General features: G+C 41.5%; 2 protein-coding genes across 3 annotated transcripts in view; both read right to left on the minus strand.

The window, feature by feature from the left end:
• The window catches only part of fgfrl1a (fibroblast growth factor receptor like 1a), a 90,957-nt gene extending 83,572 nt beyond the window's left edge, over positions 1–7,385 (minus strand). Inside the window, exons 1-2 of the mRNA XM_039012506.1 lie at positions 6,886–7,385; positions 5,683–5,779 (exon numbers count right to left, since the gene is read on the minus strand). Of these exons, the coding sequence (XP_038868434.1) occupies positions 5,683–5,746 (64 nt within the window). The 5' untranslated portion in view covers positions 5,747–5,779; positions 6,886–7,385. The remainder of the gene's footprint in view (positions 1–5,682; positions 5,780–6,885) is intronic.
• Positions 7,386–12,728: 5,343 nt separating this feature from the next.
• On the minus strand, positions 12,729–16,224 carry LOC120062069 (E3 ubiquitin-protein ligase RNF4-like). Of its 2 annotated transcripts, none has more exons than XM_039011876.1 (8): positions 16,140–16,224; positions 15,326–15,440; positions 14,814–14,952; positions 14,661–14,737; positions 14,485–14,497; positions 14,221–14,344; positions 13,958–14,009; positions 12,729–13,832 (listed from the first exon to the last, which is right to left on the minus strand). In XM_039011876.1, exons 2-8 carry the CDS (start codon positions 15,335–15,337, stop codon positions 13,683–13,685), a joined length of 567 nt encoding a protein of 188 aa, XP_038867804.1. In that variant the 5' UTR covers positions 15,338–15,440; positions 16,140–16,224; the 3' UTR covers positions 12,729–13,682. The 2 variants fall into 2 exon arrangements, with proteins under 2 accessions (XP_038867804.1, XP_038867806.1); XM_039011878.1 differs by lacking the exon at positions 16,140–16,224 and adding an exon at positions 16,043–16,063.
• Between the last annotated feature and the right edge of the window lie 6,827 nt (positions 16,225–23,051).

Genomic DNA, 23,051 nt, shown 5'->3' on the forward strand with positions numbered 1-23,051 from the left:
GTGAGAGACTGATCAACAACTACAGGAAGCGTTTGGTTGGAGTCATTGCAGCTAAAGGTGGTACAACCAGTTATTGAGTGTAAGGGGGCAATTACTTTTTCACACAGGGGCATTGGGTGTTGCATAACTTTGTTTAATTAAATAAATAAGTATAATTGTTATTCGTTATTTGTAAACTCAGGTTCCCTTTATCTAATTTTAGGTTTTGGTTGAAGATCTGATAACATTCAGTATAAAAAAAATAGCAAGAAAATCAGAAAGGGTGCAAATACTTTTTCACAGCACTGTACAGTATCTAATCAAGAAAGTGTTCCATTTTTCATTTTTTTTTTTTAAATTAATTTTATAATTTTTCTTCAAATTTGACAGTACAAATTTGACAGTATTTTGAGCAGATTATTGACAAATAAAAGACAATCAAATCCATTTTAATTCCACTTTGTAACCCAACAAAATGTGGAAAAAGTACCGGTGTGTGAATACTCTCTGAAGGCACACAAAGAGGAGAAAAAGCAGAATCTGCAGGAGGACTGGTGTGTTATTGTAAGCCCCTGGTGAAAGGTCAGGCATGCACACTCCCTGCTGCCCTCTGACCTGTAGCAATGACCAAACACAGGCTCTAGCCACCAACAATAAACTATTGTTTCACCACTGTACGACACAATGCACTGTCTGTGAGAGTATGTGCTGCCCAGCCTCCTCACCCTCGTGCTGCCCAGCCTCCTCACCCTCCTGCTACCCAGCCTCCTCACCCTCCTGCCACCCAGCCTCCTCACCCTCCTGCTGCCCAGCCAAAGCTGTGTCTGACCTAGACTCAACAGACCTCTAGTCTGCCTGTCTATGTTGTGGCTATTTCAGGCTGGAAAGTATGTCAGTGTGGGTGTGGCATAATTCCAATACATCCGCAACAATATAAAGATGTTGCCTTCAGTGGCTAATGTGTTTGCAACATTGATTGACGCAGACTGGGGTAGATGCTTCTGGCTAGCCTAATGGAAGTCATGTCAGACAAGATTGGAGGACTGCAGGGAGGACTGGTGAAAACAGTAGGCCAGTTGGACTGCAGGAGAACTCTCTATCTTTCACTCCTCTATTCTAATTGAGCTGTTTCTCCTCATTCCTACACAGGGCACCTATCCCAGTCGCATTGAACACCATGATTCTGTACCAGGAGGACTAGTGCAGGGTGTCCCCATACCACCCTCTGCCATTGTGGGATTAAAAACCATCAACCTACCCCTGAGGTGTCTTGATGGACACATTAAAACACAAACACCAGACGTGCTAAACTAACATTGACTTTATCTGAGCTCCTGTTTAATTCAGTTCCTTTTGAAGCCAGACTTTGTTTCCTAATCACCACATCCTCAACTCAGCAACATGCTGTTCCCAGTCTTAAATCAATTTACGACCTCCTGGGTAACACAGCTTCATTACTGGGGAATGTGATTAGCAGCCCGATGCTAATAAGGAGAAGCGAGAGAAAGATGGTTGCTGTGTAAACACCATCTGACATGCTAATAATCACTTTATGGCCTGTAGTCTGACAGAAGCCTTGCTTTATGGATCTATCCTCCTCATTGACATGAACTGGAGCAGATCTCTCATTCCTCACTCACACTCAGCTCTGTTTGTCATGTCTGGAAGACGGCTTATGTCTGAGCTTTGCCTGATGGTTTTGTGTGCATCATTTCCTGGAAATGCCAATAGGAATTTATTATAACAGTGCAATATAGTATTTACATTTTATGACACATTTGTCTCAATACACACACTTTGTCATTGTTAATAACATTGACTTTAATCAAGACATATGCATCAATCCCTATTCTAAATGTAACTACTGTTTGCTTAACCCACACTCCAGGCTCTGTGGATATTCTACAGAGCTGTGAAGGGACCAAAGGCTACCCAGTGGCTCAGCTATGTTTCTCCAACACTCTAAATTAACTTCACACATTCCCTCTGGCTTAGAGCTAGCCATAAACTGCTGCAGTGGGAGGAGTGTGAGGTGGGAAGGGAGAGATGGAGGGAGGGACTGAGGGAGGGATGGACGGAAAGAGGGTGAGATGGAGGGAGGGAGAGATCGAAGGAAGGAGCGATGGAGGGAGGGAAGGAGAGATGGAAGGAGAGAGAGGGACTCAACCTCATCTATATTTCTATTGACTTTTAGAAGGCTCAGAGGAATACAAGATAGTTAGATAAGCAGACTGTATTTATGTTCATTGTATACGTTTAGAGCATCAGCCCATTTGGTGGTTTACTCTATAAAGATGTGTCCAGATGCTCAATCATGAATCCTGGAGGTCTGCCTCTCATTGACACACCAGCATGTAGCCGCACGGTGGTCCTAGTTTGTACAAACAGCACAGCAGGCCCCTACAAACCAAACAGCTCCACCTCCAAAAGCCCCCACATCTCCACGTGTCCATATGGCTGCCCGTCTCCATTGACTAAATGCAATGCTGGTAGTATTTAGTCTACCTTTTCTGCACCACGATCCTGTACGTCATAATGAGTCGGACTTTACTAAACAAGACAACGATACCAAATTGAATGCAGTTCAATTTCATTTGTGATCATAATTTTTTTTTTTTTTTTAACTGTTATGGTAACTATCCCATGACTTACTTGTTTCCCCATTTAGTTGGCACAGATGTTAATACCCACATTTCGGCATTAATGGTCTCTCTCTCGACCATGCAGACCCTGAATCATTGCATAACTCAACTTATACAGTTCATATGCCTCTCTGGCAGCTGGGCCCAAACTGTGCTTCCGCATGTAGCGGAAAATATTTGTCATCTGACGTGATGTTCTGCATTCCCCGTGCACCAAGGACACACAGGACCAGCAAACTCTTATTTAGGAGGGGAGAACTCAAATGGGGTCAAGGGTTATTGTTGTTCCTTTGGAATGACATGTTAGTCATTTAGCAGACGCTCTTATCCAGAGCTACTTACAGGAGCAATTAGGGTTAATGGCCTTGCTCAAGGGCACAGACAGATTTTTCACCTAGTCGTCTTGGGGATTCGAACCAGCAACCTTTCAAAATGCATTCCCTACTCCACATCATAGCAATCAACCTGAACTCTAAGAAAAGTGTTGTTACGTGTCCTGTAGTTTTGAAAGTATGTTCCTTTTCTACTCCTGAAGTTCCCATCTGAAGGTATGAAACTAAGGTCACAAAATAATTATAGAATGTCATATGTTTTGATGTGGACTCAAAATGTTCTACTGTATGTTGAGTTGACATTGTTGAACGCCCACAGTATGTCCAAAGCCCAGCATTGGGTCAAATGGAGTGCAAAGTATCTCAGATCACGTGGAAAATAATCTCTGATTCGGTTTTAGTATCTCTGAGCTATTTTGTTTTCTGTACAACCACCATGCTTGTCTCAGTCTTATCAAACCTGTCATATCAGACTTCATGAAGAAAGGAAGAAGTTTGTTTCTCTAATATCCGCATGCCATCGTCTATCTCTCCCTCTGTGTACCCAGTGAGGCGCTAGCTAGGCTAACCCCAGTGAGGCGTTAGCTAGGCTAACTCCAGTGAGGCGCTAACTAGGCTAACCCCAGTGAGGCGCTAGCTAGGCTAACCCAGTGAGGAACCCCCTCCGATATCATCACCAGGAAGACCAGTAAGTTTGTCTCTTCTACCTTTAAGCACACAGCTATCTTTGCCGCCTTGCTCCATTCACGATCAGAAACGCTGTGGCATTGCACAGCAAACAAACATAAATTGCCTAATCTAATCGCATTGCTCTCTATGGGTCTCTGTTGACTTTTGCTTAAGCGTCTCCGTGACTGCTTGGCTGTGTGACTCACTGATCCTATCTGCCTGAGCGCCGTGCGTTTGGCTCCCCATGTCCCCTTGCTTTCCCCACAAACAGACAGACAGAGAGGCAGACATACAGAAAGGCAGGCCAGAGCAGGCAGCAGGAGGGGTGAGGTGTTTGGGCAGCAGGAGGGGTGAGGTGTTTGGGCAGCAGGAGGGGTGAGGTGTTTGGGCAGCAGGAGGGGTGAGGTGTTTGGGCAGCAGGAGGGGTGAGGTGTTTGGGAAGCAGGAGGGGTGAGGTGTTTGGGCAGCAGGAGGGGTGAGGTGTTTGGGCAGCAGGAGGGTGAGGAGTACACTATCTGCACACTGCGCTGCAGTCAATAGGTGTGATTTAGGCAGGGTCCATTAGAAAACAGAGGGTGCCAAACGCTGTGTGATCTAGGCAAGGTCCGTTAGAAAATGGAGGGTAGGCCCTAAGCCCGAATGGACTATATCACTAACTTGAGTTACACAACCACAATTGTGTACAGAAAAATACAAAGTTGTGAATCAGCTGCTTGTCGTAGATATCATCAGTCCTCACTGTGGTGAGGCACTTTTTGAAGATGGTTGCCTACAGATCTACTTCAGGTGAAAGGTTGTGGGTAGAGGGAATTGCTCATAAATATTCATTTTTGTAAACTAATTGTATCTGATCCCAACACTTTTTCACTAAAGCATACTTACCAGAAGTCCACTGGAAAGCTCTGATAATAAAATTATGTGCATTGCGAGCAAATACGGCTCTAGACAGTTAGCGTACAGTGGTAAGGCGCTGAGTTCCTGCTATCTATTACCACTTGCAGTGTAAATTCTTTTCCCCATGGGGTGCACAGAAAACATTTGAAATGTGGACTTACATTTATTGAGGTATTGTGTTGGGAAGAAAAGTGTAATACACACCTTGAAAATTAAGATTAGGGGCTCAATTCAATACAACCCGCATTGCCGTATTTACGGAGTAGCTCTTTTTCCCAATAGTCAAATTATCTCATAGATCCGTCTTGGGTACTGTATAAAAACCTACTACTAGGGTGACTCCTCTCACAGGTATGCTTTCACTTTTCAGAATTAAAAAGTGTGTCGGCATGGGATGAATGTTGTCAACAAAGGATAAGACAAATGTATACCTGCCCCATGTGGTATTACAAATCTCAACCATTGAACTATGAGCCAACAGTCTTAGCAGCCTGCACCACCAGTCATAGCGGTTAGGAAAAAATACAATGAGTTGACACGACCACCATTGTCATCCATTTCTTGTTACGATGGATGTAGCTACGAATAGAAACATATAATCCTCATAGTTTACATGTTTTTTTCCCTTAGTAAAAGCCCATAGATATGTATGAAATGGTAAGCAAAAACGTTGTATTTGGTCATATGTGGAAATGTGCCCTACTGCCTTTTAGAATGTTGTGTAACGTCAGTAGTCTATTCAAGGAAGCATCGTGCAAAATATATTGGCACACTCCACTTACCAAGACCATTGGCAAATAAGGCCCGCTGTCACCTGCTTTTATCGTAAGCCTTGCGGTGGTACCACCCAGCACATCTAGAAGGGAGTGTATTTCACACCGAACCCCTACCTTAAGATGACGTAGAGGCACCTTCTCAAGGTGCCTCTACATCACAAAAGTTCAATGGTAGAGTTGAACCGCTAGGGGGAAAGAGCTAGATTTACTACTAAAAGACCAAAATATATCACTTTTGCAATGAACTGTCAAAACGAAGACCAGAACTCAGGTGTCTCACTATAACTTAGCCTTAAACATCTGGTTTTCCATCAAAAAAAGTTTTAATGAAAGTGACTCTTTAAAACACTTTCAGTTGTTATTGTTGCTTACTACTAAGTTACTACTTACCCCGTGCACAGTCCGACAACAGGATTATTTCACAAATGAGCAGGCAAATCCATAAATGCTCCATTCTTTCTGGATCGCAGGTTTCAGCACTTCAAATCTGGGATAAGGAGAAAACAAGACAATTCACAGTGAGACGAGGTGCGACAACACATACTGGTTTTATCCACATCATCTCTAAGCTACTGGATACGGTTTTACAACAACAATATTATCTCACAAACGTTTCTTTGGAAGTGGGAGAGTCAAGGCATTGAGTAAATATAACAGACTTACAGTCGTGTAACTAGTGACATTAAAACAAGTTGTTAATCATTTAACTGGAAAATACAAGACTTCTGTTCCCAACACTAGAAAATGTGTTTCTGGAAAAGCAATTTAGGCTTTTTATTTATGATCTTCATTCAAACGAGCAGCTCTTATTCTGTTCATATGACCCTCTGTTTCTGGATAGAGGAGTTATTCTTTCTGCCAATTTGTACATCAAATTGTAAGTCATTTGAAATTATGAACATCCTTTAGAGTTTTGAATGTAATCTTTGATAAGAATTATCAACATAACATAACATTGACTGTTATATTAAAGCATCTGCTATTGGGGAACTAGACATGTCCTCCTAACTCATTGTATTAGAATTGGTTATAGATGCTGATGTATAAACTAAAGTTAATCTACCTGCTAATGAACCATCCACATAGATCATAAAATAAACATGTCCCATGTGAGTTGGGTCGAGGCCAGGGTCATCATTGTCCAGCACCCCTGGAGCAATTAGGGTTAAGTGCCTTGCTCAACAGATTTTTCACAGAGTCGACTCGGAAGTTTGGAACTACCTTTCGGTTACTGACCCAACTCGCGAACCACTAGGCTACATTCCGCTCTAGATCAGTGAGACATGGTGAATCAGTGGCATGACAACATTCTACACTCAAAAGTGGACAACAAATAATAGCTTTTATAAGGTAATATAGACTAACTATAATGTATGATGAACACAAACATTTTGATTTATGCAATACAGCTGTGTACTGCCCTATTAGTAAAACATTAGTAATAATCTGTAGTAGCAATTAACAGTTGTCTACTTATGCATTTTCTAAAACAAACATGCATCCTTCTAAAATCAGCTGCTTAAAAATAATCACATTGTAACCAGGGCCAATAACACATCTTAAAATAATACAAGTTAGTAAGTAGTGACTTACCTGAAATGTCCTGCAGCAATGATTTGTATTGAATCGGTTTCCCACTTACGGCAAGTCTATCATTCTTATTGCCTTTACATTTGCATCAAAGGTGATCTAATCCAAATAATCAACAAATCAATATCCACTAAATGTTGAACTGCACGCACTGTCGCTCAAGTACCGGTGGCTCAGTTATTGAAAACAATTGTACCCTCCAATACAAAGAACACTATTGAACGTCAATATCAAACATTCGAGAGATCAAATCTAGTTAGTTTTTTGAATGACAGTCATCACATAACGCTCGTGCGAGACCACCACACCGGACAGAACGCGTGCGTAAAAACTAAATAAATAAAAGTCCTCTGCTCGCGGTAGGCTACAGTTAACTCCTACCCTTATGAATTTCGGAAGAGACCCTGTAGGCCTAACCTGTTAATTTATCTTTTATCGCAATTTTCATTTGCATCCAAATACCTTTTTGCAATAAGTGAGCTAACAGACCTTGCCATCCAGTAATCGACCGCAGGCAAACAAACAGCCGAGGGAAAGGAGGTCCATCCCAGCTCAGAACTTTTGCCCAATCACAGTGTAGCCCTAGTCACAGCTACTCAACAAATTTTAAGAATTAACTCTTTCGTATTAGCCTACACTTAGGGCAGTTCTGCTGAAATCATGGACTACATCATAATAATACAAATATATATATATATGCATCATAATAATTGTAAAAAAAAAAAAAAAAAAAGGCTAATATACATAATCACAAAATGTATAACAATAAAACATTAATGTAACAAATGCATTATTATGTAATTACAATGTAATGATAGTTAATATTCAATTGAATTTCTATTCCCACTATGTAATCAGACAGATTGATTAATGATTGAAATGGTATGGTTTGGGTGTTAAAAATACACACTTGGCTAGCATTAGAAAATTGGTCAAAAACATTCATAAGAGAAAATTGTCATTTAAAGAAAAAATGTAATATGACAGTGTCATTTTATCAGACCCAGATTAAGCATCATCCTGGATGAAAACAAGCTCCATGCAAAATCTCCATTGAGAATTTACTCCTGGACTAGGTTAAATCTGCGTCCAGGAAATCGGCCCCATGTGGTTCCTAATAAATTCATCAAGTAACACACCGATGCACTGAGAAGGAACATTAGATGAACCTGCATAACAATCATTAATTTAATTTGTAAGGCGCTTCTCACACCCAAGGTGCTGAAGAAAATAACAAATGTAGTACAAATAATAATAAAAACAATCCAAAACACAGAAGATTGTAAGCAGACAACAATCAAAGCTATATACAGGTGTTGTCAGATTCGGTGGGCAGGAGAACTGAATTAACAGAGGTCTTTGAAAGCTTTTCTGAAGAGCTCTGTCTTTAGCTGTTCCTTAAATGAGGCCAGAGACTCTGCAGCCCTGACAGTGACTGGAAGTGCGTTCCATAGCCGAGGAGCAGCACAACTGAAAGCCCTGTCACCCATAGTTTTTAGTCTGATGTTGGGATGCTGAAGGGAGATGGACCTGGAGGAGCGAAGGCTGCAGGATGGTAGGATGTCAGACAGGTACTTGGGTCAGAGTTGTGGATAGCTTGGTAGGTGTGAATCAGTATTTTAAAGTCAATGCATGAGCATATGGGGAGCCAGTGGATGTTGAACAGCACTGGAGTGATGTGCTCACGGAGGGAGGTGTAGGTGAGGACACGTGCAGCACAGTTCTGGACATATTGTAGCCTGTTTAGACACATGGCATATGCACCAACAAACAGAGCTATTCAATAGTCCAGGCAGAGCAAGATACAGACGTGGATGAGTCGTTCAGCTGCATGTTGTGAAAGCATAGGTCGTAACCTGGCAATGTTCTGTAGATGGAAAAATTCAAGTTTGGTCACACTTTTGATGTACGCCTCAAACGAGAGCGGACTGTCAAATATCGCACCCAGGTTGAGAACCTCACTGGAGGAGAGGACCTTGTCACCAATATATCAATTATCATTGATCCTACTTGAATGAAGGGACTTGTAGTCAAAACAATGTTTGCTTCTTTGCTCTCAAACTTTAAAGCACAGGAAACAACTGAAGGGGATTGTTACACAGACAAAGTTCAATAGTTGCCCTCAAATAAAAGTTGAATCCATTGACATAGAGCAGCTGCTATATTATCAATATATATTATAATATACTGTATATTGTTTAGCCCTCAAGCTTACAGTGCACTCGGAAAATAATCTGATTTTTCCCACATTTTGTTAAGTTACGGCCTTAGTCTAAAATTGATCAAATTGTTCCCCCCCATCAATCTACACACAACACCACAAAATGTGCAACTGAGCAAGAGGACAAGTACATTCGTTTTTGCTCTGACATGCACTGTCAACTGTGGGATGAGCACTGAGCACTGAGCACTCTGGACCAGGTTTTCATCGAGGATATCTGTACTTTGCTACGTTCATCCTTTCCTCAATCCGGACTAGTCTCTCAGTCCCTGCCGCTGTAAAACATCCCCACAGCATGCTGCCGCCACCACCATGCTTCACCGTAGGGATGGTGCCAGGTTTCCTCTAGACGTGACACTTGGCATTCAGGCCAAAGAGTTCAATCTTGGTTTCATCAGAACAGAGAATGTTGTTTCTCATGGTCTGAAAGTCTTTAGATGCCTTTTGGCAAACTCCAAGTGGGCTGTCATGTGCCTTTTACCGAGAAGCGGCTTCCGTCTGGCAACTCTACCATAAAGGCCTGATTGGTAGAGTGCTGCAGAGATGTTTGTCCTTCTGGAAGGTTCTCCCATCTCCACAGAGGAACTCTAGTGCTCTGTCAGAAAGACCATTGTGTTCTTGGCCACCTCCCTTCCTCCCTGATTGCTCAGTTCGGCTGGGCAGCCAGCTCTAGGAAGAGTATTGGTGGTTCCAAACTTCTTCCATTTAAGAATGATGGAGGCCACTGTGTTCTTGGGGACCTTCAGTGCTGCAGACATTTTTTTGGTACCCTTCCCCAGATCTGTGCCTCGACACAATCCTGTCTCGGAGTTCCACAGAGAATTCCTTCGACCTCATGGCTTTGGTTTTATTCTGAAACGCACTGTCAGCTGTGAAACCTTATATAGACAGGTGTGCCTTTCCAAATAATTTCCATTCAATTGAATTAACCACAGGTTGACTCCAAGTTGTAGAAACATCTCAAGGATGATCAATGGAAACAGGATGCACCTGAGCTCAATTTCGAGTCTCATAGCAAAGGGTCTGAATACTTATGTAAATAAGGCATTTCTGTGTTTTAATTAATACACTTGCCAAAATTTCTAAAAACCTGTTTTCACTTTGTCATTATGGGGTATTGTGTGTAGATTAATTGCTATTTTTTATTTCATCCATTTTAGAATGAGGCAGTAACGTAACAAAATGTGGAAAAAGTCAAGGGGGTCTAAATACTTTCCAAATGCCCTGTATATATAAAAAAAATCCTGATAAATAAAATGGGTAAGAATTCAATGATATTATGCTATTTATATGCTTTAATTACATAAACAGGTAAATGTCTTAATGACCTTGGTAGGCTGCTTTTGTGTTTATCCTATGGATTCTTGGACAACTGAGAGCATGTGCAAAAAGATAGTGACCCTTAGTGGAGATTTGAGGGAATGCATGCCACAAATGAGTCAGCCAACAGTAGCTGGTAGTACAACATATTTAAATACTTAGAAAGTTACAAATTACCGTTCAAAAGTTTGGGGTCACTTACATATTTCCTTGTTTTTGAAAGAAAAGCACATTTTTTTGTCCATTAAAATAACATGAAATTGATCAGAAATACAGTGTAGACAATGTTAATGTTGTAAATTACTATTGTAGCCGGAAAAGGCAGATTTTTAATGGAATATCTACATAGGCGTACACAGGCCCATTATCAGCAACCATCACTCCTGTGTTCCAATGGCACGTTGTGTTAGCTAATCCAAGTTTATATTTTTAAAAGGCTAATTGATCATAAGAAAACCCTTGTGCAATTATGTTAGCACAGCTGAAACTGTTGTGCTAATTAAAGAAGCAATAAAACTATCCTTCAGACTAGTTGATTGTCTGGAGCATCAGCATTTGTGGGTTCGATTACAGGCTCAAAATGGCCAGAATTAAAGAACTTTCTTCTGAAACTTGTCAGTCTATTCTTGTTCTGAGAAATGAAGGCTATTCCATGCGAGAAATTGCCAAGAAACTGAAGATCTCGTACAACGCTGTGTACTACTCCCTTCACAGAACAGCTCAAACTAGCTATAACCAGAATAGAAAGAGTGGGAGGCCCCAGTGAATAACTGAGCAAGAGGACAAGTACATTAGAGTGTCTAGTTTGAGAAACAGACACCTCACAAGTCCTCAACTGGCAGCTTCATTAAATAGAACCCGCAAAACACCAGTCTCAACGTCAACAGTGAAGAGGCGACTGGGATGCCGACCTTCTAGGCAGAGTTCCTCTGTCCAGTGTCTGTGTTCTTTTGCCCATCTTAATCTTTTATTGGCCAGTCTGAGATATGGATTTTTTCTTTGCAACTCTGCCTAGGCCAGCATCCCGAAGTAACTTCTCCACAATCCTGTCTCGGAGATCTACAGACAATTCCTTAACAGGTGTGCCTTGTTAAAAGTTGATTTGCGGAATTTATTTCCTTCTTAACGTGTTTGAGCCAATCAGTTATGTTGTGACATGGTATAGGATGGTATACAGAAGATGGTATTTTACCAAATAGGGCTAAGTCCATATTTTGGCAAGAACAGCTCAAATAGGCTTAGAAATGACAGTCCACCATTACTTTTATACATGAAGGTCAGTCAATACGGAACATTTCAAGAACTTTAAAAGTTTCTTCAAGTGCAGTTGCAAAATCCATCAAGCGCTATGGTGAAACTGGCTCTCATGAGGACACCACATGAAAGGAAGACTCAGAGTTACCTCTGCTGCAGAGGATAAGTTCATTAGAGTTACCAGCCTCAGAAATTGCAGCCCAAATAAATGCTCCAGAGTTCAAGTAACAGACACATCTCAACATCAACTGTTCAGAGGAGACTGCGTGAATCAGGCCTTCATGGTCAAATTGCTGCAAAGAAACCACTACTAAAGGACACCAATAAGAAGAGACTTGCTTGGGCCAAGAAATACATGCAATGGACATTAGACCGGTGGAAATCTGATGAGTCCAAATTTGAGATTTTTGGTTCCAACCAGTGTCTTTGGGAGACGCAGAGTAGGTAAACAGATGAACTCCGCCTGTGTGGTTCCCACAGTGAAGTATGGTGGAGGTGTGATGGTGCTTTGCTGGTGACACAGTCTGTGTTTTATTCAGAATTCAAGGCACACTTAACAAGCATGGCTACCACAGTATTATACCTAGGAGTGATGGAGTGCTGCATCAGATGACTTGGCCTCCACAATCACCAGACCTCAACCCAATTGAGATGGTTTGGGATATGAGTTGGACCAGAGTGAAGGAAAAGCAGCCAACAAGTGCTCAGCATATGTGGGAACTCCTTCAAGACTGTTGGAAAAGCATTCCAGGTGAAGCTGGTTGAAAGAACGCAAAGCTGTCATAAAGGCAAAGGGTGGCTACCTTGAAGAATCTAAAATATATATTATGATATGTTTAACACTTTCAGTTACTACATGATGCCATGTGTTGTTTCATAGTTTTGATGTCTTCCCTATTATTCTACAATGTAGAAAATAGTAAAAATAAAGAAAAACCCTTGAATGAGTAGGTACATCCAAACTCAGGTTAGCATGAGTGCTCAACAATGCACTCTCCTACCTCGGGGTCTCTTCTCACAGTTTCTGTCACAAAGATACCTGAAACAATACTTTCAAATCAACATTTTTATTGAACCTTAAATTAACGTATCCTTTATCTATCTCTATCCACACATACACAAAATTATTTACAACAACGGTGATGACCAAATTCAAGCAACACCCACCATTCAGACATCCACCTACTCAGCAGCAATAATCAGATGTTTCTACTGGAGCTAGAGGGGTCTTCTGTGGCAACATGTAACTTTTTGGGCAACCAGACCAAATTCGCACAGAAATTTGGGTTATAGATCTATTATTCTACTTTAAAGCAAGTCTAAGAAGCGGTATATCTGTTCTATGCTTAAGTTTTGTTTTTGAGTCTTACTTTCAGTTTTGTACACACGCTTAAAAAAGCTGAAACAATATTTTTGGCTATGGAAAATAGATTTCAATGGTTTAGAAGTACAATGATTCTCTACACTATACTAGCTTATTTTGTTATATAAACTGATATTAGGCTAACTATTACAGTTTTAGCAACCAGGAAATGGTGGCGGGATTTCTGCATAGTGAAACTTAAGTGCCATTCACATGTGCTATTGCCATCGACACATGTGGCATCTTAAGATAAAAATAAAAAGAGCAAGTTGCTAAATGAAAATAAAATTCTAAAATGTGGCATTTCATTAAAACAGTATCTGATCAAAGGTAATATAGCTTCTGAGCTTAGTTTTTTCTTGGTTGTGGTCACTGGTGATGCAGATCCACAACGATCTGATTACTATGAAATGAATGACCAGCAGTAAGAGAATAGGTGGAATATTATTATTATTTTTTTTTAAATGTAGGTGAATGTCTGCTGGCATAAGAGTGAGTCATTGTAGAAGAAACATCGGTTGAATGTGTATGTAAACGAAAAGGTATGCTTGTCCAGTAGGGAGCAGTGATAGTCGGCTATGACTCAAAGTGTCGCAGGTTTGGAGAGGGTGAAACTAGTGGATGAGTCATGGGTGTTTGGCTTCAGATGTATATGGGGTGGTATTGCTTGTTGGTCAGTTTCTTTCTGCAGGTTGGACAAGTGTGGGATCTCGACAGCGAGTCGCGGAGGCACTGACTGCAGAAAAGGTGACCACATTTTGTGGAGACCACTAGTCTGCCACTTTCAATGATCTAGAGGAAGAGGAAAACAGGATCTTAGTTGAAGAGACAACTTCACATTCTGGAGCTACACAGCAATTACAGAAACAGTTTGGCATAGTCACCTTCACACACACAATGAAGTATGTTTCTCTTACCTCAGCATAGGAGTCCATACACACTGGGCAGCTGACTGTACCTGGCGTAGACCTGTGGAGAACAATAGACAATCAGGATCTACCGCAACTCAAGGTGATGATTTCAGTGGTCACATGCCAATATTATGAGTGGATAAATGGACGGATGAGATTGATGCTTTTATGTGCCCTAACGCAAATATTCTAGTAAAATTGTTTAAAAAAAACAATTTTATATGTCACCTGATAAGATTATCATGGTCAGAGAGGTTGTTAGTTAGTACCTGGCTCTACTGCTGGCCTGTAGAGAAGATAGGAGGTCAGCACTGAGGCTCCCATTGGCATCCCCCTCCTCATCACTGCTCAGCACGTAACTCTCACCGCCAAGTCCACGTCTGCCCCGAAGCCCTGATATGTGCCATTTAGCAGATAAACATGCATTTTTCTAACTGAGTTTGTCTGATGTAGTGATGAATGATTACTTGAGGGTCAAAACATATAGTTAATCTAAATATAAATCTCTGTGATTGAGGAAAACAATGAATTACCTTCATCGACAACCTGGTCTCCCCATTCGCAATCATAAAGTGGTGGAAAATAATAAAATAGAAAAATCAAATGTCAACATTTCAGTCTTTAAACAGTGACAAAAGCTTATTGTATCAATACATTTAAAACAGCTAATGCATACATCATTATTTGCATAGAGAGCGCCCAAACTCACCACCACAGAATCATTGTTGGTCAAGTCAACCACAGTTGACTCAGAACCTTCACATGTCAAGTCCACCACCTCCTCACCTGCACAGCCAAAAGAAGGGTTTGAAACATATCCATAATCAACAAGAGAGAAAGGCATAAAGCATTTGGCACTCACTGCTAGTCCTACTGCTCTCCAGCACAGCAATGGTCTCAGCAGCGGCTGCTGCACGAAGTGGCACAGTGGTGGTGACTCTGCTACTCTTGGCTGTGCGTCTGGAACTTGAGGGGGCTCCAGTCCTTCTCTTCCTCTGTGTCTGTGACAAAGTACTGCTTCTTAGTAACCAGACCACTTTGCTTAAGTGAAAATGAAACTTTTGGAGGGTTATCATGTGGCAGGAATGTAGGCCTACAACAAACACTACACATTGCCTGCTACCGTAGGCTGAATGCTAGAACAGCCATTTACATGTTAAAAATGTTATGGGATGCATTTTCTCTGTCGTTTTTCACATTAGGCCACTCTGGTAGGCCTACATTATGATAAAATAGCCTCAGTAGGTACAGCCTCAGTGTACACAGTAAAAGCACACTGGAAGTTGCAAGGAATTTTCACAACGTTGCGCTCAGCAGAACTGACATTTTCTCTGTGCCTAAAAAAATGAGAGGGATGTAAAGGTGAGAACTTACTGTACTGCTCATGTTGTGATGGGAAAGGTGTGGATGAAAATCGGTAAAATATAGTACGCGCTGAAAAATCTACATCTGTTCCAATTCAAGCTCTTGAGACCAATTTAACAGTAATCTGGGGAAATAAAATAAACCAATGACGTTACAAAACAAGCAGTCACATCTGATAAACACAACACACACTAGGCATGAGCCTTTACAATATTTAGTTTTTTTGTTGTTGAAAAATAGAAACCTATTAACATTAGCTAGCTAATAAAACCAAACAGCACCACAATCCATCTCAGTCTCTGTGCTTCTCTGCTTAGAGAAAGAAGGTGAGTTTAGATACTAGCTACGTTTATCCACAAACATTATAAGTAACCAATTGATGTGTGGTTTAGTTGCTGTAATAACAAAAACCACTGGTTAGCTAGCTAATGAGGTTAGCTTGCATATTAGCTGGGTCTGAGCAGGGCAGCTCATCAAGCGTAGGCTTATCCCGAGAACATGGTCATTAACACGGTTTATTAAGCATGACATGTGTCTAAACAACTAGCTAAAGTATCTGGTTATCACAAATGCAGTGGATAATGAAAAGATGAGCTATAGTAGCGAGAATTAACATTTTAGCTAACGAACAAAGCAAAGATAGCTAATTTAGCTAGTAACGCTAACACGCTCCTATGTAAGCTCTACCTCCTTGTAAAATAGGCTTACAACCTGAGTCAGCTTTACCTAACGTAAACAAAAACATTCAACATTTGGGTGAGTGACTGGTGACAGCTAGATGTATCAAATTATAAATAGTCCAGGTTTAAAATGGGGTACATACCTTTTCAATCACTTTTTGAAAATCAACTTCCTCTCTCCTGCAGCCTACTAACCAAATACAACCGGAAACGCTTCTTCTTCTTTGGGGTTGGGTTGGCGGATCGTATCCACACGCCCCCCCTTCATAGAATGAGAAAATGCAGCAGCAGCCCCGGTGGGCAGAGCTGGGCACGTTGGATTGGGACACGTTTTTTTTAAGCTTGTCATTTTACAATGGGTCCGCAATGGTCATGTGTAGCCTAGTTGAGATCAGTGTATTGCATTTAATTTCGTCTTTGAGTTAAGTAAAAATATATTTCAGTAGTAAACAGGGAAACAACAACGAGTCCCAGGCAGTTCACAATAGAAAATACCAGAGGGGCATCATTTACTAGGCTACCTAAATTATTGGGATCATCTGGTTACCACCAGTTTTTAATTTATTTGTATTTTATTTCACCTTTATTTAACCAGGTAGGCAAGTTGAGAACAAGTTCTCATTTACAATTGCGACCTGGCCAAGATAAAGCAAAGCAGTTCGACACATACAACAACACAGAGTTACACATGGAGTAAAACAAACATACAGTCAATAATACAGTAGAAAAATAAGTCTATATACAATGTGAGCAAATGAGGTGAGATAAGGGAGGTAAAAGGCAAAAAAAGGCCATGGTGGCGAAGTAAATACAATATAGCAAGTAAAACACTGGAATCATAGATTTGCAGTGGAAGAATGTGCAAAGTAGAAATAGAAATAATGGGGTGCAAAGGAGCAAAATAAATAAATAAATACAGTAGGGGAAGAGGTAGTTGTTTGGGCTAAATTATAGATGGACTATGTACAGGTGCAGTAATCTGTGAGCTGCTCTGACAGCTGGTGCTTAAAGCTAGTGAGGGAGATAAGTGTTTCCAGTTTCAGAGATTTTTGTAGTTCGGCCAAAGGAGGAATTGGTTTTGGGGGTGACCAGAGATATACCTGGAGTATTTGTGTTTGGAATACATTGAGTTAGTTGACAACACAGACCATGGGACGCCTTTTCTCACGAAGATTTATTTGTCAAAGGTCCGCGGTGGGTCTGTGTAAACTATACGATTATATTGGAGACAGGTTTATAGCAGTGCATGTCATCTATTCCTTTACTCGTATAGCATTTCTAAGTAACAGCCATGTCAGCAAGGGAAAATAATGGTTCTCACTTTATGATAGAACATTCAGATTTTCTGCCTGACTGTGGCGCTCTTTACCTGAATTGTTAGGATTTTCATGTGATCACAACAAAAATACTTATTTTGCTCAAATAGGGATATAATTACATTGTGTTTTTGAGAAGATGGGCCTGGCTGAGAATATAACATTCCGTTTTCTGCCTGATTGTGGCGCTGTTTACCGTTATTTTCTGGGTTGTCTAGTGAACAGAACAAAACCACTTATTTTACTCAGCTAGAGATTTAATGAAATTGTGTTTCTTTTAAAAGGTGGGCTGACATGAATAATACATTAAGGGGAAAGTATCCAGAGGCTGATTATCGTTTTGCACATCTTTTTATTTACAATGCTGGCTGCCATGGTTTACACAAACACAGGACATTGAATGCTACCCGAATTGACTCAGCGAGGTCAAACAGGTGTGTGTGTGTGTGTTAGTCAGATTGTCCAGTGTCCATAGCAACCCTATTGATTATTCTCTATCCCCAGTGCATGTGGTGTATTTGTATTTATTATGGATCCCCATTAGTTCCTGCCAAGGCAGCAGCTACTCTTCCCGGAGTCCAGCAAAATTAAGGCAGTTAAACAATTTAAAAAACATTACAATATATTCACAACACATTTCACAACACATTAAGTGTGTGCCCTCAGGCCCCTACTTTACTACCACATATCTACAACACAAAATCCATGTGTACGTAAATAGTCAAATCAAATTTTATTTGTCACATGCGCTGAATACAACGGGTGTAAACCTTACAGTGAAATGCTTACTTACAAGTCCTAACCAACAATGCAGTTTAAAAAATACATTTAAAAAAGAAGAATAAGAAATAAAAGTAACAAATAATTAAAGAGCAGCAGTAAAATAGCAATAGCGAGGCTATATACAGGGGGTACCGGTACAGAGTCAGTGTGCTGGGGCACCGGTTAGTCGAGGTACTTGAGGTAATATGTACATGTACTGTAGGTAGAGTTATTAAAGTGACTATGCATAGATAATAACAGAGAGTAGAAGCAGTGTAAAAGAGGGTGGGGTGGGGGGGGGGGGGGGGGGGGGGGGGTGGGGGGGGGGCAATGCAACCACTTGCCATGCGGTAGCAGTGAGAACAGTCTATGACTAGGGTGGCTGGAGTCTTTGACAATTTTTAGGGCCTTCCTCTGACACCGCCTAGTATAGAGATCCTGGATGGCCGGAAGCTTTGCCCCAGTGATGTACTGGGCCGTACACACTACCCTCTGTAGTTCCTTGCGGTCAGAGGCCAAGCAGTTGCCATACCAGGCAGTGATGCAACCCGTCAGGATGCTCTCGATGGTGCAGCTGTAGAACCTTTTGAGGATCTGAGGACCCATGCCAAATCTTTTCAGTCTCCTGAGGGGGAATAGGTTTTGTCGTGCCCTCTTCACGACTGTCTTGGTGTGCTTGGACCATGTTAGTTTGTTGGTGATGTGGACACCAAGGAACTTGAAGCTCTCAACCTGCTCCACTACAGCCCCGTCGATGAGAATGGGTGCATGCTGTCGTAGCTGACATGTATAGTGTTGAGTCATCCACATACATAGACACACTGGCATGTGGCATGTTGTTAGTAAAGATTGAAAAAGTAAGGGGCCTAGACAGCTGCCCTGGAGAATTCCTGATTCTACCTGGATTATGTTGGAGAGGCTTCCATTAAAGAACACCCTCTGTGTTCTGTTAGACAGGTAACTCTTTATCTACAATATAGCAGGAGGTGTAAAGCCATAACACATACATTTTTCCAACAGCAGTCCATGATCAATAATGTGAAAAGCCGGACTGAAGTCTAACAAAACAGTCCCCACAATCTTTTTATTATCAATTTATCTAAGCCAATCATCAGTCATTTGTGTAAGTGCTGTGCTTGTGGAATGCCTTTCCCTATAAGCGTGCTGCAAGTCTGTTGTCAATTTGTTTACTGTAAAATAGCATTGTATCTGGTCAAACACAATTTTTTTCTAAAAGTTTACTAAGGGTTGGTAACAGGCTGATTGGTCGGCTATTTGAGCCAGTAAAGGTGGGCTTTACTATTATGTAGCTGAATTACTTTTTCTTCCCTCCAGGCCCGAGGGCACACACTTTCTAGTAGGCTTAAATTGAAGATATGGCAAATAGGAGTGATAATATCGTCCTCTATTATCTTCAGTAATTTTCCATCCTCAGTAATTTTCCATCCAAGGGTGCCATTTGGTACACATCCCATCTGTTGATGAAGCCACCTGAAATCAATGGCTGCATACCAATTGTCCATCCCTCTCCTCATGGATATCCAAGCATTGGATAGGTGTAAGCATTAGCTTCAGCTACTTTACATCATTGCTAAATCCCTGAGATGAGAAGAAATGTGCAAGTCCACACTTTGGAAGAAGGACAATGGATATGCAGCCAATGTTGATAGTCACACACCTTGGAGTCATTAGTAAAAAATAATATTCTATAAAAGGTCAAATGATTGACACAAGATGTTGCAGTAGTAGGTAAGACAATGGATCCAGATCTGTACATGTTAATTATGGACTTTAAAGTAACAGGCAGGTAGAGCGGGGCCAGGTGGGATAGGGCCAGGCACGTCCAGGTGTCAGGCCAGGGTGTCCTCAGTCGCGGTCCAAGAGCCTCAGGCCCTCCGGAAGGGGAGACAGAGAAAGATTATAGATGACGGTTAGTGAGAACATGACTAACACCATAGTACACTACATACACTGGGGGTAGAGAATAATCAATAGTGTTGCTATGGACACTGGATAATCTGACTAACACAGACACACACCTGTTTGACCTTGTTGAGTCAATTCAGGTAGCATTCAATGTCCTGCGTTTGTGTTAACCATGGCAGCCAGCATTGTAAATAAAGAGATGTGCAGAATGATAATAAGCCTCTGGATCCTTTCCCCTTAATGTCTTTAAAAATATATATACGTATATATATATGTGTTTTACCCGCTTTTTCTCCCCAATTTAGTGATATCCAATTGCAATCCAATTACAATCTTGTCTCATCACTGCAACTCCCCAATGGGCTTGGGAGAGGTGAAGATCGTGTCCTCGGAAACATGACCCGCCAAACCGCGCTTCTTAACACCCGCCCGCTTAACCCGGAAGCCAGCCGCACCAATGTGTTGGAGGACACACTGTTCAACTGACGACTGAGGTCAGCCTGCAGGCGCCCGGCCTGCCACAAGGAGGTGCTAGAGCACGATGAGTCAAGTAAAGCCCCCCGGCCAAAGCCTCCCCTAACCCGGCGATGCTGGACCAACTGTGCGCCACCCTATGGGACACCCGGTCACGGCCGGTTGTGACACAGCCTGGGATCGAACCCAGGTCTGTAGTGACGCCTCAAGCACTGCGATGCAGTGCCTTAGACCGCTGTTCCCCTCAGGAGACCCCTTAATGTATTTTTCATGTCAGCCAGGCCCACCTTTTCAAAGAAACACCATTTAATTAAATCTGTAGTTGAGTAAAATAAGAAGATTTGTTCTGGTCACAAAATAATCCAGAGAATTATGGCAAACAGCGCCACATTCAGGCAGAAAACGGAATGTTAGATTCTCAACCAGGACCATCTTTTCAAAGAAAACGAATTATCTCTATTTGAGCAAAATAAGTATTTTGTTGTGATCACAAGAAAATCCTAACAATTCAGGTAAAGAGCGCCACAGTCAGGCAGAAAATCTGAATGTTCTATCATATAGTGAGAACCATTATTTTCCCTGGCTGATATGGCTGTTACTTAGAAATACTATAACAGTAAATTAACAGATGACATTCACCGCAGTAAACCTGTCTCCAATATAATCGCATAGTTTATTTACACAGACACACCACGGACCTTTGACAAATAAATATCCGTGTGAAAAGGCGTCCCATGGTCTGTTTTGTCAACAAACTCAATGTATTCCAAGACTTGTGGTAACCTATGATCCCAATAATTTAGATAGCCTAGTAAACGATGCCCCTCTGGTATGTTCTATTGAGAACTGTCTGGGACTAGTTGTTTTCCTGTTTACTACTGAAATATATTTGACTTATTAAGTAAAATATGAAATGAACTGCAATACACTGGTCTCAAATATATTAGCATAACTAGGCTACACAGAACCACGGCAGTCCCACTGTAAAATGAGAGGCTTTTATTGTATTAAAACGTGTCCCAGTCCAACATGCCCAGCTCTGGGCTTCTTCTTTTCTTCTTTTTTTTCTTCTTCTTCTATGATATCATGGCGGTCCGCAAACAATCGTTTAAGTGCATGCCGCCACCTACTGTGCTGAATGTACGATCAATCGTGATCTGCCCAATTCTTTACTACCATGAACATAAAATAAAACCCAAAGAAATCCCTACTAACTTGTACCACACCATCCCCCTCACCTTCCCGCAAAACCCCTCCCTAACCCCTCCCCCAAAAACCCTCCCCAACCCCCCTACCCCATTAAACTATCTATATCACGCTGAAACACTCCACCCTTAGGATTGTTCAGCATGTCAACAACCGTTTCAACAGTAACATCTGTTACCCCCAATATCTCTTTTGCCGTCTCCACAATAACCTTCAACCCGAGTCTTATTGATAACCTTGAGCACAAGATTTCTGAACAGGCCTCGAAACCATGCCAGGACCATCAGAAGCACCAGCCCTGACAGTAGGTCCACTTACTACAGGTACATTTATGTACGCTCCATCAGTCCGCACTGTAGTTCTACCAATCTGTTTTACGGCCTCTGCATATGATAAATTATGACTGATCCTATATCTCTAATCTCTCTCTGTACCTGAAATTCACCAAATGCAGCACTGTGTTCTTCCCCACAATTACAGCACTTAACCTTGACATTGCTCCCACAACCACCGTAATCATGTGCCCCTCCACACTTTTCTTCCCTTTACACTGAGCAGCTACATGTCCCATTCTTTGCCATTTAAAACACTGCAGTGCATATGGGACAAATTCTCTAACATTGAAATTAAGGAATAATTTCTGTTCTTTTTCCGGCAAGACTTTCTCAAACCTCTCCATCACTGATAAGCTTTCACTTCTTTGATCCTCTTTCCTACTGATCAACCTTTTGGCCTCAACCACTCTGCCTCCCTTCACATTTTCTTTAATATCATCTATGGACATAGATATTGGGACCCCGGTGATGACTCCCCTCAATCTAGCATAAGCACCAGGTACATGGCTTTTAATCTTCTTCCCATTAACTTTTTCCATTTTCAAAATCTTCCCTTGCTGAGCCTGGCTACCACACAATATTAACAATCTACCATTTCCAATGAACCGAGCTAATTTCACTTCACCTACCTCTTTCTCTACAGCATTAGTTAGTTGGATAGGGTGTAAGTGAGGCCCTGTGGTCTCATCAAACACTTTCACCACTTTCCACTCCAACACATCACCACTCCTGCTTCTTACCTTGGCCCTCTTTATGCTTTCTTTACTAGACGCTCCACTGCTTTCTGTCTCATGATCTCTCTTCTTCCTACGTCTTTCCACTACTGACCATTCCGGTCATTGACCCTCGTTCTCCCGCTCCATATCATCAGAACTGACACCCATATTGTTCTCATTCCAGCACAGCTGTTGCTTCACCAACTTTTTCTCCATTTTGTCCATTTAGTCCACACTACTCGCCTCCATTTTCGACCTGCTCCCACGGCCGCCTGCTCCTTCTGCACCCCACTGGGGCTTCGCTTCTTCTTCTTTACGTT

Source organism: Salvelinus namaycush, chromosome 17 (assembly GCF_016432855.1).
Source record: "Salvelinus namaycush isolate Seneca chromosome 17, SaNama_1.0, whole genome shotgun sequence".
Taxonomy (NCBI): domain Eukaryota; kingdom Metazoa; phylum Chordata; class Actinopteri; order Salmoniformes; family Salmonidae; genus Salvelinus; species Salvelinus namaycush.